Raw genomic sequence first — 17,129 nt, 5'->3', positions numbered from 1 at the left:
GGTTTTAGTATTTTTAGCATTTGTAGTTTAACAATCTTGTATGCATTGAAACATTCTGAAATTGTGACCAGGTGCATAGAAGTATGTGATTTGAGCCCATTAAGGTTGTTGAAGGAGTTTTAAAGTAATAAGCATGCGCTAAGGAGGTGGCATATTGGAATAATAAAAAAAGTATTTTTCTCAGGATCTGAAGGGTTAGCAAATATCAGACGGACAGGCAGAAAGAGATAAGCAAAGCCAAGAAAATTTCTAAATCACAGTTCATAGATGAAGAGGTAAGGTTAGACAAAAAGACAAAGGCAAACAGGGAAAAAGAACTGAAAGACAAAGGCAAACAGGAAAAAAGAACTGAGATTAGGTAGGTGGGAAATTACATAGGTCCTCAGATGCAAGTCTCTAAACAAAAACCATTAAAATAAAAAACAAACTTTAAATCCTGTTTCCTTTTGTAATAACATAGTGCCAAGTCTCCACTTTAATAAAAATTTAAGGGTTTTGTCAAGTAATCAAAACCTTAATATATGTATAAAAGTATTTTTTAAGAAAACACAATTTTGCAATGGTGTATAACAAACTCTTTGTCACATAGAAGTAATTCAGTATTTGTTCTTATTTTTTTGTTTTGTTTTGAGGTGATGACCCTAAATTATCTAATCTACTATATAAGAACTAATGATGCACAAGATACACAAAAGCATCTTTTTACTGTAGCATTTGTTCAATAAACTTACATACAATTTAAATTAAAACTCAGTCACATCTGAGGAACTTTTTTGTCCCATACCATCGTGTTCATTTAACAGTAAGAGTTAAGCATGGCCAATTTTCCAATATAGCTTAAAATCACAGTAAACAGAAAATTGTAAAGTTAACAGAGTTTCAATAATTTAAATGCTGAAAGGATAAAGGTAAGACTTTCAAAATATACAAAACACATTTATGTAACCCAGTTTGAATGACCTTATTTTAAATACAATTAAATCAATCCAATATTGGGGGATGAGTGGATTAAGAGATGACTGAGACAGGAAGGCAATATAATCACATCCACACTGAACTAGGGTTTTCCTGAAACAAACATCTAATTGACAGAATTAAAATAACCATGGATATATAAAAAGGTAAATCTGAAACACATACACTTGCACACATCTGGTCTGTGAACCATAAGTGAGAGGCTGACCTACTCTCAGACTCTGTAGAAACAACAGAAATTTAAGTCCTGTTCAGTGTACCACAAATATCAATGTGAGCACTTAGGTACTCAACAGGGAATTGTTTTTGAGTGTTGAAACTGAGAGTTGAAAACAAAAAGCAGAAATTACATGAAAGTGGATTTGTGGGTCTCACAGCAAGATTAGCTGGTTAAGAAAAAAATAATCTTTTCATGCTGTGGCACTGATCGTTAGCAGAAAATGGATCATCACACCTCAGCTCCAAGAGTGGTATTCACCAGCTCCACTACTGTGACATAAATGCCACAAGGCATAACTGACAAAATGAGAGGGCAAAAGTCAGCATTTCAAGAGTGACTACAATTCCAATCATTTTCCCCTTTTCTGACTACTGATGAAAACAAGTAGTGGAATACTTGGCAACAGTTTAAGAAACACCTGCAACTCTTCTTCACTTGCATAACTTTTTCCAAGTCCAGCTTCCCAAGGCAATCATGGAGGCATAAAAGAACAAGGGAGTAGAAGAAAAGTGATTAAGTTCACTGGTTTCAGAATCCTAGTTAGTGGTTTGCATATACTATCTGTGTGACTTTGCAGAAACCTCTTAATCTCTCTCCATTTAATCACTGGTAAAACAGGCATTATTAGATCACAAAAGTACTGCCCCAAAGGGTTGCTGTGGGAATTAAAAGATGTCTGCAGAGTTTATCACAGTTTTTCTCACTCAAATTGGAATCATCATTATCATCATCATCATCATCATCATCATCATCATCATCATCATCCAGGCCTAAATTTATTATGCTTAAGAATTTTGGTGGCTGTTTTTCTCTTCTTAACATTTACCAATTTTTCCCTGTGAATACTAGAAAAACAATAATTTCTTTCCTACCTTCTTCATATTATCACATAAAATATTTAACCTTGAGTAGGAGAATATAGATGTCCTTGAACAACCTGATATCTGGAAGGTTTTGTGATTCTATAATTATAGTGTACGTTTACATATTTAGAAAGTTTCTAAAGTGCAAAAATTCAACCTCAAACATTGGAGATTTAAATAGAACCCAGTTTTGTAGAGCTGCACTGTTCAGTATAGTATCCACTAGCCAAATATGATTATTGAGTACTTGAAATGTAGCTTAGTCTGCTGGATTTTAAAGAGTATGAAAAAATAATGTAAAATATTTCATTAATAATTTTTCATATTGATTACATGTTAAAATGATATTTTGGATGAGTTAAGTGAGATATGCTATTAAAATTAATTTTAATTGAGTAATTTAAAATTACATACATGGCTCACATTTGTTGTTCTCATTAAATTTCTACTGGACAGCATGACACGGTGAGGACACCATGACAGGAAACAATCAAGTGATTCTCTAGAGGGCTAGGTATACCTGTAGAATAGCCAACTGACCTACCCTGACTTCTATTTGCCAAATTAAGACCAATCTCTGCCAGTCATAAGTAGAGCATAAACTGCAACTGAGCCTACTAAAGGAAGTACCTCAAGTCTACTGCGAATGTGCTTGTTTTCACAACATTTTACTTGGGAATCAAGTTTTTAAACTTTAGCTATAGTTTGCCTTTTATACTGTTAGAGAAACAATCTTGAATTCTGATTAGTTTGGAGGTAACCTGAATTGTTTCTTTGGGGAAAAATAAAGCTGTGACACATTTCGATTTGGGAGTCTTTGGGGCTGCTTCACCCACCTCAACACTTAATTTTAACTGTCCATTCTTCTCTCATTTGTAAGCAGCCATGCTAGGCAGGACGCGATTGTGGATTACAGTGAGATCCTAAACCAGAGTGGGAAGAATTCCTCTCCCATCCTTGGGGAGCGTCTCTCTGTCTTCCATCTCCACCAACAGACAGACGTTCTGAGGTTCATAAAACACTATACATAAAACATTTCCTTTCTTGGTCAAGCATTTCCCAGTACTCTTGAGCCTAAAAAGGTTAACACTATTTAGCCCTTTCGATGACAGGCTGTAGTTTATCATATTTTTTAAACTGGCATAAAAATAAATAAGCAGTGAAAAAAACATCACAAGTAATCAAAACTGATCTTGCAGCAAGGAAACATTTATTTGGACTATTAAAAAGTAGGCTAATACATCTTTCAAAATGAACTGTAATCTCCTATATCATTCTATAAAAGTATACCAACTTCTAAAATACCATTTTCACATAAAGCCAGGGATAATCATGGCACAAAAGGAAAAACAATTTCAGGAAGAGGAAACAAAAATCTCTGTATGTCACCCATATATCCATTTTTGCAATCACAATTTTATGCACTTTGTACTTTAAAAAAAAAAAAAAATTCTGTCCACATAAACTAGGCTATTCAGACATTTAGAATGCACAATCCCTGCAGTTTGGATTCGCTGGGTGGGTAGGAAATCAAGGGAGCCAAAGTTATAATATATCATTTCCTGCTGAGAAGGATATCACAGGAAAATTCACTCAACAGCTGTCACCACTGAAATTGAAATGAGTTTCTTTTTACAGCTAAATCCCTAGTAAATGGAATGCAACTTGTGTTAGCCCAGGTGATCTTCCCTGCAGTTATTCCAAATGAGAATACAATCAATAAAATTCTGTTTTAAATTGAATGTAAATTATTTTTCCAGAAGCATGAATTTTACTCAATTATATTTTTTAAAAAAAATCAGAAAACTAACATCAGACAATATGCAGTATAATGATCTATATTTCTGTATATCTGAGAGAAATTGTATGATTCCAAGAGGCTTGCACATCCAATAAAAATCAGGATCATATGGATTTCCATATCAGCTAAGAACTTTAATAAATGATACAACTGCTACTTTACTTTAGGTTGACCTCATCTTTCCCATGTACTCCATAGTTTCCTATTTATTTCTATTAATAACCATATCAAGCCAATAAACTGCAAGAGAACTGAAAGTTGCATCACATTTTTCTATCGAAACTATCTGCATCTTAAATTTGTCAAAAGTCATCGAACTGTACTCTTAAAATGGGTGTATTTCTTTGCATGTCAATTATACATCAATAAAATTGATTCTAAAAGTAAAATGCCCACAAACCTCTATAATATGTATTCAAACTACAGTCCTACATAGGTATCTTCACCTTACACATTTAAGTCCCCCCACAAATATCTATATCTTCATGAGCAAATTTTGTTATATTCCTTTACTCTGTATTTTTAGTGTATATTCTGGTTGTAAAATGATCCCTATTGAAGGCCACTCTGGTTTTAGTTAGAGCCTAATGATTAAAATAAAGCATGATGAGAGGGATCTAATAAAAAGTGAGGGGCCAGAGGAATAGAGTGCTAACATCCAGCAGAATTAATACATTAAACTGATGGAAAGCATCTTCCTATTTACCCACAAATAATTTACATAGTGTGAAATGCTTCTGAGATTGGCTACCACACATTTATGGCATTCTAAGATCACCTCCTTACAGCTGTTCCCCAATAACAGTAGAGAACCAGGGACACAATGTTTTGGGAGTTATGGTGCAATTGTGGCGGGGGGGATGCGAAGAGGGGGTGATGGTTACAGCTAATGAAGATTATTACTAAAAGTGACAGTCCAGTAATGACATTATATACCTTTCCTCTATACCCCTTCAGTCTTGCATAGCCATTGACGATGCCTCATAATGTTTAAGAGTTTCATTTCACAGATCAAAACAGTAAGGTATATAACAGTTTTGCTTTGTTTTCAATACAAGCCTTCAATATTTGAACAAGTCATTGGGGAGAACAGGGAGTGGGGTACTTCTGAGTGAGACCACAAAGAGGAATAAAAAGTACTCTCTCTACACTCTATGACTAGAGTTCTAAGGTTCATAAAACAGTAATACTTAATGAAAGAGTTCCAAGTCCCATAACAAAGGACGACACCAGCACTACATTTCTGCAAAGGTAAAGGGCATTTTCTTATCAAAGTTTCCCTTAGAAAATCCATCAGCTTTTTGTCCAAATTACCATCTCATTCAGCAGCTTTAAAAAACTGCATTCATTTAGCAGCTTAAAAAAAACTGCATGAAAGGTAAATTCTATCATTCATTCATATATTTATTTACTGAGGTCCTATTATACTCGCCATTATTATAAGTAATAGGGAGACAGTAAAAAAGATGGATAAATTCCTTGCTCTCGTGGAGCTTAAATTCTAGGGGACAACTTTAAATTGGGTGATTAGAAGCAGATCTCCATAAGATCTGAGAAGACACACTGGTGTGTGCATTTGGTGATTGTTCCCAGTAGCCTCCTTCAGATTGCATGCATGCAATTAGTCAAGAATCACGGTAGCTCTATTAAAAGTGAGTTTTTCACTCACCTTGTATTATCTTTCCTAGCACTACTTTAAAAATAGTAATTAGAAACAACTGAGAGGGCATTAAACCTTTGGTAAGTCTCAGTAGTCTGTCTTTCCCCAGTTCAAGCTATTGAATTTTGTTTTGTTTTTACTCTGAGTGAATAAAGGTTAATTGGTTCTGGAATGCCAGAGGGTGTTCTTAGGTTAACTAAACATTTAGACTCACAAGATACCATAGGCCATGTGCAGAATCAGTCATGGAAAGAACCAGGACAAGAATCACAGCTTGTTGGCTGGGCAGCTTTAAGTATTCCTCTCCTACAGAGTATTTGCTACAGTCCTGCACAGGTGGATAGCTCAGGTGCAAAGAGGTGAAATCCACACCAGTAGGTGTGGGAGCTGCCTTGGCTTGGGAGCATAATAACCCTCAGTAGACACAATTTCTTACAACAATTCTATAGATATAGTTTTTCCAGGGCCACCTCAGATTTGGAACTCTAGGCCCCACTATTATGATTTTGTTTTAAATATGTGATTATCTAAATGTATTTCAAATATAATATGAACCTTCACTGTCCAATCCAGTAATCATTATCTATAACTGGCTATTTTAATAATTAAAATTAAATAAATTTTAAAATTCACTTATTCAGTCCCACTACCCATATGTCAAGCATACAATAGCTATTTGTGGCTACTGGATTGAAGAGCACAGGTATAAAACACTTCCATCATTACGTTCTATCACACAGCATTTAAGTTACTTTTTAGTTGTTAATATACCACAGTAACTACCACAAATCTGTCCCAGGACTTTTAAGAAAGTTGTTTTTCATAACATCATTATCGTTTTGTTTATGCTTTATGCCTAACACAGTGTAAAATAACTAATTTTCTTTATTACTTAACCAGAGGGCAATCAATATTTTAAAGAAACCCAATGAGTGAAGAATAGGAACTTCAATAACTACAGATAATAAAACTACTTGAAAAGCAGAAGTCATAAATTTTGCTTTCCAGAAAGACTACTGGCATCCACAATCCAGAAATTCCTAAGAAACTCTGGAGTCAGAAGGCTAAGAGAAATCTGAAATGTCTAGCTTGGGGATAAGCTGCAAGACCACTGTGATGGGCCAGGCTTCATTATTTCCACGATGTTATTTGCTCTCACAGAATCCCATACCTCCACCATGCTGACAGTCATCAAGAACTACTGTAAACGCTTTAGTTAAAATTCTCTCTTCGCTGATAAGCATTAAGTCCTACAGAGGCAGAAATAAATATGTATCTCTAGGACCTAACACCATGCACGGCACTAGTAGGAGTTCAGTTAATATGTGTTCAATAAACAATAAATAAAACAAACTCTTAGAATGCTAAAAGGTGTCAGCATATATTACTAAACAGCTCCCACACAAAGTACCTCCATCAGTTGCAGCCACTATGTACAACCTCATTACAGAGTCTACTATTTATGGGGTATTGTTAGTTTGCATTGGCTAGGTAGCTGGTTGAAGAGATAGGAAAGATTTTTTTTTTAATCTTCTTTCTATCTCATTAAAAAGAAAATCAATAACATTTCTACTTCTGTAAGAAATCATTTTTTAACCCTTTTATCAACTTTAAGACATGTTAATCTACCAAAGTGAATTAACCTAACTACAAAATCCCAGGAATATGTAATATTCTATACAAATTAAGGGTGATTAAAGGCAACACAAAAAGCTATTTTGAACTCCCCATCCCTAACCCCACCCTCACCCCCATCCAAAAAGAAAACCCTCACTGTAATAGGCTGAATCAGTGACCCTTCAAATATACTCTATTCCCTGGAACCTATAAATGCATTAGGTTATATGGCAAAAGGGACTTGGCAGATGAAAATTAAGGTTAAGGACTTTAAGATGAAGAGATTATCCTGGATACCCACGTGGGCCAATCTAATCACAAGGGCCTTTAAAAGCAGAAAACTTTTGCAGGTTGGAGGCAGAGTGATGCAGCAGGAGAAGTTAGAGAGATTTGAAGTGTGAGAAGGCTCTGAGTTGGGACCCACACACAAAGACCACAGAGGCCTCTAGGAGCTCATGGAAAGCATGAGAAGGAATGTGGGCAGCCTCTAGGAACAAAGACCAGGCCCCAGCTGACAGCCAGCAATGAAATGAGGACTTCAATCCTACAACTGCAAGGAAGTAAATTCAGCCAACAACATGACGAAGCTTGGAACAGATTCTTGGCCAGAGCCTCCAGTAAGGAACATAGCCCTCTATAGACCTTGATATTACCCTGGTGAGACCCATGTCAGTTTCCTAACCTATAAAACTGTGAAATAATAAACAGGTGTTGTTTTAATCTGCTAAATTTGTAATGGTTTGTCATAGCTGCAACAGAAAACTATACACTCACCACTTTTTTTACTCATATACAAAATGCTAATGCCACTTCTAAATAACAGGAAAATGTATGCACACATGTTTTTATTATACTTACACACACACATTAACATGTGTGTGTGATTTCTTAAATATTCTAATTAATGGTTTACTGATAAGATGGCTATAGAGATTCTAATCTACACACACTAATAAGGTTTAAAACTCAGCTTCCTGAATTCTGTCTTTTTCAAGTCACTGGTTCATTTGTTAAGAGCTTTATTACTGTCTTACCTGGGCAACATGACATCTTCAGACTAATGAACTCTCTTGTATCTGTATCTTCAGAGCTATACACTACCTAGTTTGCTGCTGCTCTTCATTTTTATCTTCATCTGCTGGAAAACATCTAAGCTGCAATTCCTTCTCCATAAAGTCATTACAGCATTTCTTCTGCCCAGTATACTTTGCCAGATCACATAAAAACTGCTAACATTCTGTAATCTTCCTTCACAAAAAATAAAATTTTATTCAACCAAAAAAGCCAATAAAATGGGAATAGTCAAGTAAAAATAGGTATACCTATCCTTGATGGAATATTATCAGACACTTAAAATTAGAGCTATGAAAATCAATTTTTGACTTTATCCCATAGTTATGACATATTGACATATTAATTTTTTAAAAGTTTAACTACATTAATTATAATTACATAAAAATATACTAGAGATTACAACAAAAGCCTCGTGGTGGTTGTATTAGGGAAGTAAGATTTGTTTTTTTCTTTTTTTCCCAAATTTTATATAGTGTGACTACATTAAATGACATTAATTTTGTAGCATAATCCACATACAGACACTGCCTAATAAGACTTTCCACCTTTCTCTTTATTCTCTACTTGATTACGCTGCAGCACCTACTCCAGTGCAGGTTTGGGTGTGCATATCTGTTTATAAAGTTTGGTCCTCTTTCCCTCTTGAAAACATAAGACAAGGAAACCACAGAAAGTTTGGAATGTCTTAGCAATTGGTTAAGTGGTGGTGACCAGATGCTGGTAGAAATATGGACTATAAAGGCCATTCTGAGGAGGTTTCCCATGGAAATGAGGAAGAGTTTATTGGAAACTGGAGTAAAAGTCACCATGTTACAGAGTTGACAGACGATACCTATTAGCTCCTTTGTACAGAGTATCTATTACAGTGCCCTTAACACAATGAGCTGACTCTAATAAAATGCTGACTCTTGGCAAATACATCTCTAAGAGGGCATAAACATTTTCTATACAGATGTGAAAAAATATATCATCCAAAAGTGATAAACAATGGAAAAAATATATTCTAATTTATTAATATCTTACACAGCACCTGGAAAACCTTCACAATAATCACTGAACTAAAAGCTTCTGTTGCTCCATATAGAAAAAGCAATAAATGGTTCAAGGTGCTGCCAGGGACTGGAAACAGGTGAGGAGAAAGAGCTCGCAAACAACTGAAGCATGTAGATTACATTAATGAGGCTTCCATTTTAGCCCTCAATTGGTGGAAGCCCCTATCTACTAAACCATTTCCTAGCATTTATTTTCATACTTACAATAGACACATGAATGCCTGCACAATTTTCTGATTTCAAAAAGAGAACTAATTAAAAAAGAAAACACTGAGAACTTACCACTATGGATACAAGAAAAAACTTTCTTACAGAGATTGCTTGTCTGACATAAAATTTGTGACAGCATATTCTTTAGAGGAATAAATAGAGACGTGTGAACATATTAACCAGATGTACTACATAGGGAAAAGAAATTTTACAAAAGTAGTCTGTGATAATACTGAGTGAAGGAAGAGGCTTTCATTATTTTAAATTACTTTAAAATAAAGATCAGTATAAATATCTGTTTACAAATTCATGATGCACCACGTGATACAATCCCAGTATTTATACTATAAGTAATACTTCTCTTTGCTAGCTTGTTTTGTCTTTGATTTCTAATTCATTGTTGGCCTAAAACATGCTTAAAAAATTAGGAGAAACAGTGTAACAAATACATGTTTTTAAAATTAGTTATTCTTTAAGGACAACACATTAAATAAGAGCAACCATTATTAGAGTCATCTATAATAAGCTATCCCCATTCATTTCATATCTTGAAGTGCAAGGATGAAGGAGGAAGATACATAAACTGTGGGAAAAGCCATTATTTTTAAGGAGAAAAATCTCAATCATACAATTAAAATTATCACATGTAGAAAAAGGACTGTATATTTCTCCTCTCTAGTCTCACCTTTTTATACTTTACATTTATAAGTGAGATAATAAATAAAAATAACAATCTTTATTTACAAATCTTATTTATTACAAATATTATCCCATGAGTGCCATCATTAGCATAGAAAAGATACTTATTTAGCATAAACTTCTACATTCATGGGAACGTATCCCAAGATTTTTATATATCTCCAAATTAAAAAATCAGTACACTATATAATTCATCCAAGAAAATGCAGTGACATACAACCATGAGAACAACAGTAAAGTCACAATGAGATGTAGGCTCATTAGAAGACATTTAACAATACACAATTTGTGGAAAGCAAAAATTTGATGATTTAAACAAATTTTACATTTTTTATAGTTCTAAACAAGTTTATTTCTTCCACTTGAAGAGATGCTGGTATCAATTTTGAAATATGGTAGTCTTATGAAATAATTCATTCATCTCTTGAGAGGAGGGAAGGGCAGTATTTTATATTTGAAAAATTAGGTTTTGTTAACAAGAACTTCCCAAGGCTCCACTGCCAACCTTTAAAATAGGGATAATGATAAATGACCACTGACCATCCTCACTGGAGGATGAGCATGAACTAAAAAGGTAGATTGGAAAGTATTCTGTAAACTCTAACCAGTTTGACTGCCTGGTCTCATCCCCTCCTACTCCTTCTAAAACCTTGCCTCTTCAATTATTCCCCCCCACACCCACTAGTCCTTATTTCTCCCTTAATCTGTGACTATGCTCATCTTTCCAGTCTTAAGGAAAAAATAAAACACTTTCTTCAGCCATGAAGCTCATGGATGTAGTCCTCTTTCCTTCCTTGCCCTCAGATTTAAGCTCTATCAAGAGCCATCTACACTCCCTGTATCTCCACAGCCTCATTTCCTCTTCACAGGACTGAGACTGACATCCATACCATTACTCTGTTGTGGCTAAGCCTAGTGTGGCTCCCAGGTATCTAATCCAAGCACCATTGTGTAGTTCTGACCTGACTTCCCCATTGCATTCAACAGTGGTTTAGCATCCCTTTTCAAAATTTTTCTCTTAGCATCTTTGATACCACTATCCTTTTGATGTGTTCCTATTTTGTTCAAGAATCCTCCCTCTTTTAACTCATCTCCCCACCTCCACTGCTGCCCATCACAAGTTCCTTAAACAATGAATGATATTGTGTGAGTTCTATTCAGGGCCATTTCCCGTTTTCTTGTCACACTATATTCTCTCCCTGAATGATCTTAACTATTCTCCTGATTTTAACCACCACCTGTACAGTGATGATTACAAATGTCTCTCTGGTATAAACCTCATAAACTGTGGATCTATATTCAGCTACTTGCTAAACATTCTCCACATGTCTTACAGGCATCTCAAGCTTAAAATGACCAAAATTACTGAATTTATCTCAGCAACCATATTCATTCTGTAATTCCCTTGTTTTCCTTCCTTATTGTCCTTCTTAGTTAATGACAATATCATTCGCCAAGTGGGATTAAAGTTTAGTCCAATCTGAGTAACCCCTGTGAGTTATTACTGTTCTAGAAAGTATGGCAACCAAAACAAGTAAGTCATGGCCCCATTACTTAAAGAAATAGCTCCATGAGGGAGACAGTCAGTTCAATTAAAAAAATTACGTACTTTTTGTTTAATTCTGATCGAAAAGTTTACAAATTTTGTAACTTGTTCAAGTGCCTGTCTCACAGATGAAACCAAGCCTGTAAATTCCTTGAGAACAGAGATTGTCTTATTTTTTTATTCCAAGCACATAATGGGCACTCAGTAACTAATGAATGCAAGGATGCTACTAATGAATAAAAATAAGCTTGTATTTCCAGAAAATATTGAAGCAAAATGTTTTTCTGTGCTTAACTAGAGAACTGGGTTAAACTAAGAAAATTTGGACACATCACTTCTGCATTCTCAAAATAATATATATTGTTAAGCGATATCATAGATTACTAGGTTAGCAAATTGTTACTAATTCTCTTTGAGTGTCTAAGTCCTGTAAAATGATTTGGGAATTTCTCTGTATTGCTACTTCAATTTTTACATGTATTTGTATCATCTCCCAAATTAGTTTAATTGACAAATTTAATTAAAAGGCTATTCATCATTACTCTTTGATTATTAGAAGCACTAAATAAAATTAGACCTAATAATGATCTCAGTCTCAACCTCCTAATGTCCATCCCCTCTAGGTAACATTTAAATTATACAGTCATGCAAATCAATGATAATTATTTTTTCCTAAAAAGATTATCATTGGAATCTCTCAACCCGAATAATATTTTTTCTTATTTTTACCTAACTAAAAGGAAGATAAAAGAAAAACATATTTAGACAGCCAAAAAAGAGAATTCAATGTGCTTGAAAGGCTTATCATAAGATTACTTTGTAGAACCAGAAGTGTCAAACTATGCACATCAGCTGCCATCCTACATACAGATTTCTCTGACATGGTAATAAAATGAGAAACCGTTTGGTTTAATAATAATAAAAAAGCAACATCAGTTGGTGCATATTACATGTAGCAGCTAGCCCTGGTTGCCTAGCAACCAGTCATGAGTGAACTCCACAGAGAATAAAAGCCCTAAACAAATGTATAGTTTGTGCAAGTTTCAAGGACTCAAAGAGGTGTGTCAGTAGTTAATCTAAATTCTACTTGACAATTACCATACTAAGATGGAGGAAGGAGAATTCATCACTATCTCACAGAATGAAGCATTAACCAGAGGTGAGATTTGGCCCTTTAGGTTTATACCTTTTGAACCAGTGGTTTTACAGAAAAAAAAAAAATTGTGACAATATGATTTATAAATTATAAAAACTTCATGCAGAAAAGAAACAACAAAATATCACTGTTATAGCAATGCATTCATTCATTCAACAAGATACATAATATGCCAGATACTGTCCCAGCTACTGGAAATACAAATATGAAAGTCACTTTACAAGCTCTCAAGCAGCTCATACTATATTAGAGAAATCAGACAGTAAACAAACAATAACAATATCATAAATTCTGTAATACAGAGGTAGTCATGAATATTATGAAAACACAAGGTATCTGATTCAGAGGGGGAGGACTAAACGGTCAGGGAAAGCTTATCAGAGGAGGTGTCACTTGAGCTGAGTCTTAAAGGACAAAAAGTCAAGTTATAGAAGTGGAGTAAGGGGAGAATATAAATATATTTATATATGCATATTTATATATATTTAAAATACTTTAAATACACTTAAAAATATTTTTTTTTACTAAATACATTTTTAAATATATATTTTAAAATTATATTTATATATAAATTAACGTGGCAGAAGGGAAAATATTTGCAAGGGCACAGAGGTGAGCAAGCAAAAGCGGTTGCATATTAGAGGAACTCAATGACATTTGGCGATACTAGAAGTTAGGGTCCCAATGCTGAAAGAGTCCAAAGAGACAGGCCAAGCCCTTTCCAGAAGGACTTAGCGTGCCAGGCTAAGAAGTCCGGCTTCATCCAGAATGAAATTGGGAGGCACAGAAGGGTTTTAAGCCTAGGAATAATATAATCACATATGATAATGATGTGAAATATATTACAGAGGGCAAAGAGGCCATCAGGAGAACAGACAAGAAGCTACTATAGTAAGAGAGATACTCAGGAGATATAATCCCCAAGAGATTTGTATGGGTAGGAGAGGGGGGTTGGGCAAGAGACTCAAACATGACTTCTGGGTTTCTTAATTCACTAGCACAGGGCTCTAGGAAATTTAAAAAGATATTTATAGTATATATGCTACTCAGTCCCTGCTGAAATATTAGTCTTGACCCCCTACCTCCTTCCTGCCTCAACAAAACAATTACACAGAGGTTTAAAAGTATCTGTCCAGGAAGGAAAAGTTACTGGGGAGGAGGAAGAGAAGAGAAGGAAAGGGGAGAGGGAGGCAGAAAAAAAGGAAAAACAGAGAAAAGTAAGAGATACCTGGAAGTAAAATTTATCCGAACATCTGAATGAAAGAGATATTCTAAGTTTAAAAAGAATAAAAAGAAACCACAAAGGAAAACGCTACTGGTGATTTACCACAGAAAACTTTAAAATGGAGATATGTTGACTAATAAAAAATAATTTTTAAAATTTAGGAAAAAAGTGTCTGTAAAAAATATAACAGATTTACTATCCTTTACATCTAAAATACTTAAGATCAAATAAAATCAGGAGATGCTATCAATAAATAAGCTACAAAAACAAATCCTATCAATTTCATCTATCCCTAATAAAAGTATGCCTTAGCCTTGTATTTCAATAAATAGCTCATTCGAGATTTTTCTGTAAAGTTAGTCAGTCATCTCTACTCATTTTAACTTAAATTAACAAGTAGTTCTGCACATTTCTGTTAAATTAAAAGAGCTTTCTACAGTACCCTAAAGTCAAGGGTATTAAGAACTTCAATTTGAATAACAAAATTTAAGTGTTTAGTAATTGAAGGGGTTTTAACCACTTTCGCATACTTTACCCACTTTAATGCACTTACACTTATAACAAGGCTGTGCTTTACATTACCTGAGGTGGTTGAGTAGAGGCTGAAGTCTTTCATCGGACTGCACAGCAGGCAAGGATCTGGCTGTTAACTAAAAGCAGAGAAGAAAGTTAGTAAGAACAGCCATGGCCAAACACCCAACCCAACATATTTGAACACTAACTGCAAAATGGGGGTAGGGGAAGTAGTACTAAAAATGTAATGTCTCTTTTTTCAATCAAGGATTATACAAAAAGCTGATATGTGATTAGAGTTAACTACACGGATCTAAGGACACAGAGTTTGTCACTGAGTTTAGAAGTTTAAAAATAAAAGGGAAACAAAACAAAAAATAAGAGTATCCATCAAAGTTCATGAAAAAGCCTCTACTCGTGAAAATAAATCTTTGTAAATAAAAACGAAAAATCTTCTAAATGTTAAAATACATAACAACCAACCTTACAGTACTGAATCCTAAGATGAGGAAGAAATTGGGGGAGAGACTTTCATTCATGGCTAAGCCACTGTGAAACTGGTTACACAGAGAAGTGTGTACACACACGCACACACCCCACCATGCATTCTTTCATTTTGACAACCACTTTACTATAAGGAACCAAGAATGTCTTTTAAATATACAGAAGCAATTCAAAATATTTAATATTGAATATGACTCAAATTTATCTAGGAAATAAAAAGTGAAAGCCAAAACCTTGTAGTTAAATACTGTGCATTAAGTTGACAGTACATCACGGAAATGTGAGCTTCTGATATATTTTATTGCAATAATATTAATTATATCTCTATGTATCTCTATTTTCCACTCTGTTCTTAAGAGAATGTCCTCTTTTAAGAATTTGACTCCCCCAAATTAAAGACATTTATCCAAAGTAATCAGATAGCTTGAAGCAAATTTAAAACATCAAAACAAATGCAAAAAATAAATCTCTTCTGGATTCAATGATAAGAAAAATAGTTCTTGTATTCTACTAATAAACCATGTGGAAATTCACGAAAGAGAAACTTAGGCAGGCAACAAACTAAAAGATATCCTTGGTTTATACAGGGCATTCCCTCTAATTTTTTGTGTTAATTAAAATATCCTGAAAATGGAAAACAGACACAATTTATCAGAACTAATTTAATATGCAAATAAGACTATCAATTTTTAAACATCTAATAAGTATATTTGTGAAAAAAATGTTGACCAAAATGTCATATATGAAGTCATTTTTATTAAATCATATCTAATAATAATAGAGAAGCTTTCCTGATTTTGCACAAGTCAACTCATCTAAGTTACTGACTAATTTAAAATGCAATCAAGTGAGACAATTAGTCTGCTGCAATTTCAGCACAACCAGACTTTCAGTATTCCTGAGGAATGTTAAGTCTAAAATTTCATGACATATAAAATGTTATCAAGGTTATCAAGTTTTATAAACAAAACACTTTAATACTTTAATACGCCCTGTATCTATTAATGTCAAATCCCTTTACAAAATGTCATTTTCATTGTTCAAGAGTTTTCATCAGAGTTTTCTCAGAAACAAAGCTATGCTCTAAAAAGATTTAAATGATTCATCTAGATATTTCGAAGTCAATTCTCTGAAAACAAACAGAGCTGGGCTTTTTCATCAAACCATCTTTTCTAAATAAAAGCAAACAAACAAAAACACCTTGGTAACAGCAAAATATTTCCAGACATCTGTTCATACCACATAGGAAACATTTTCAAATCTAACGCTTCATCTCAATCTTAGCCTTTGTTTCTTTTTTTCTAAACTATGAATACATTTCCATTCACTGTTGTTTCTGCCTCCATTCCTGCCTCTTGCCTAATTTATTCTCCACACCAAGGTCAGGGTGAAATATTCAGAATTAAGTTTTCAAGCTAAAGTTATTATACCAGTTTTTCATCAAACATTTTCTTAAAATTTTCCTTCTGGGCTACATTCTGAAACACTAGGTGTAGAATGACTATACAAGCAGTTTTCAAAAAGTTCACAGAAGGATTTGTATTACCTTCTAATGCCATTTTTCCACGAACTTTTTGAAGTAGCCTTCTGCCAACTCCGCAACACAACATGAGTACATCAGGTAGAAATGTGTCACAGTTCCAGTTTCTGGAACATACACGCTCAATGATTTGAGCGCCTCTCCAGGCCCCCAACCCAGTCCTAGCCCCTCCCCACCTCCAACTTATTTTCAAGTTTGAATCTCTGGCCAGAAGGACTACTAAACCAGGAGTCAATGCTCTGAGTAAAATTATTACAAGAAGATTTTGAGTTTTCAAAAAGTTTTGCTTTCAACTTTTAAAACCATTAGCATTTTCAGAAAGAGCATGTGTTTCTTCATGTTAAAAAGACGAGGTAATAAAGCTATTCCAAAGCTCTTCAAAGTGGCAAACCCATCTACTGACCTTTGGCTGACAAAACGTAAATTTCATTTTAGGTATCCCTGGCTCCATCATTTCTGCTGAAATTTCTCTCT

The 17,129-nt window shown here is 34.4% G+C and overlaps 1 protein-coding gene across 1 annotated transcript in view; it reads right to left on the bottom strand.

Annotated features, from left to right (window-relative positions):
• Positions 1-17,129, bottom strand: part of PRIM2 (DNA primase subunit 2) — a 290,408-nt gene that overhangs the window by 107,959 nt on the left and 165,320 nt on the right. Inside the window, exon 8 of the mRNA XM_063096879.1 lies at positions 14,681-14,748. Coding sequence (XP_062952949.1) covers positions 14,681-14,748 — 68 coding nt within the window. The remainder of the gene's footprint in view (positions 1-14,680; positions 14,749-17,129) is intronic.

This window comes from Cynocephalus volans, chromosome 5 (genome assembly GCF_027409185.1).
Source record: "Cynocephalus volans isolate mCynVol1 chromosome 5, mCynVol1.pri, whole genome shotgun sequence".
NCBI lineage: Eukaryota > Metazoa > Chordata > Mammalia > Dermoptera > Cynocephalidae > Cynocephalus > Cynocephalus volans.
Note: the sequence above shows the minus strand (reverse complement) of the source record. Positions and strands in the feature narration are given on the sequence as shown.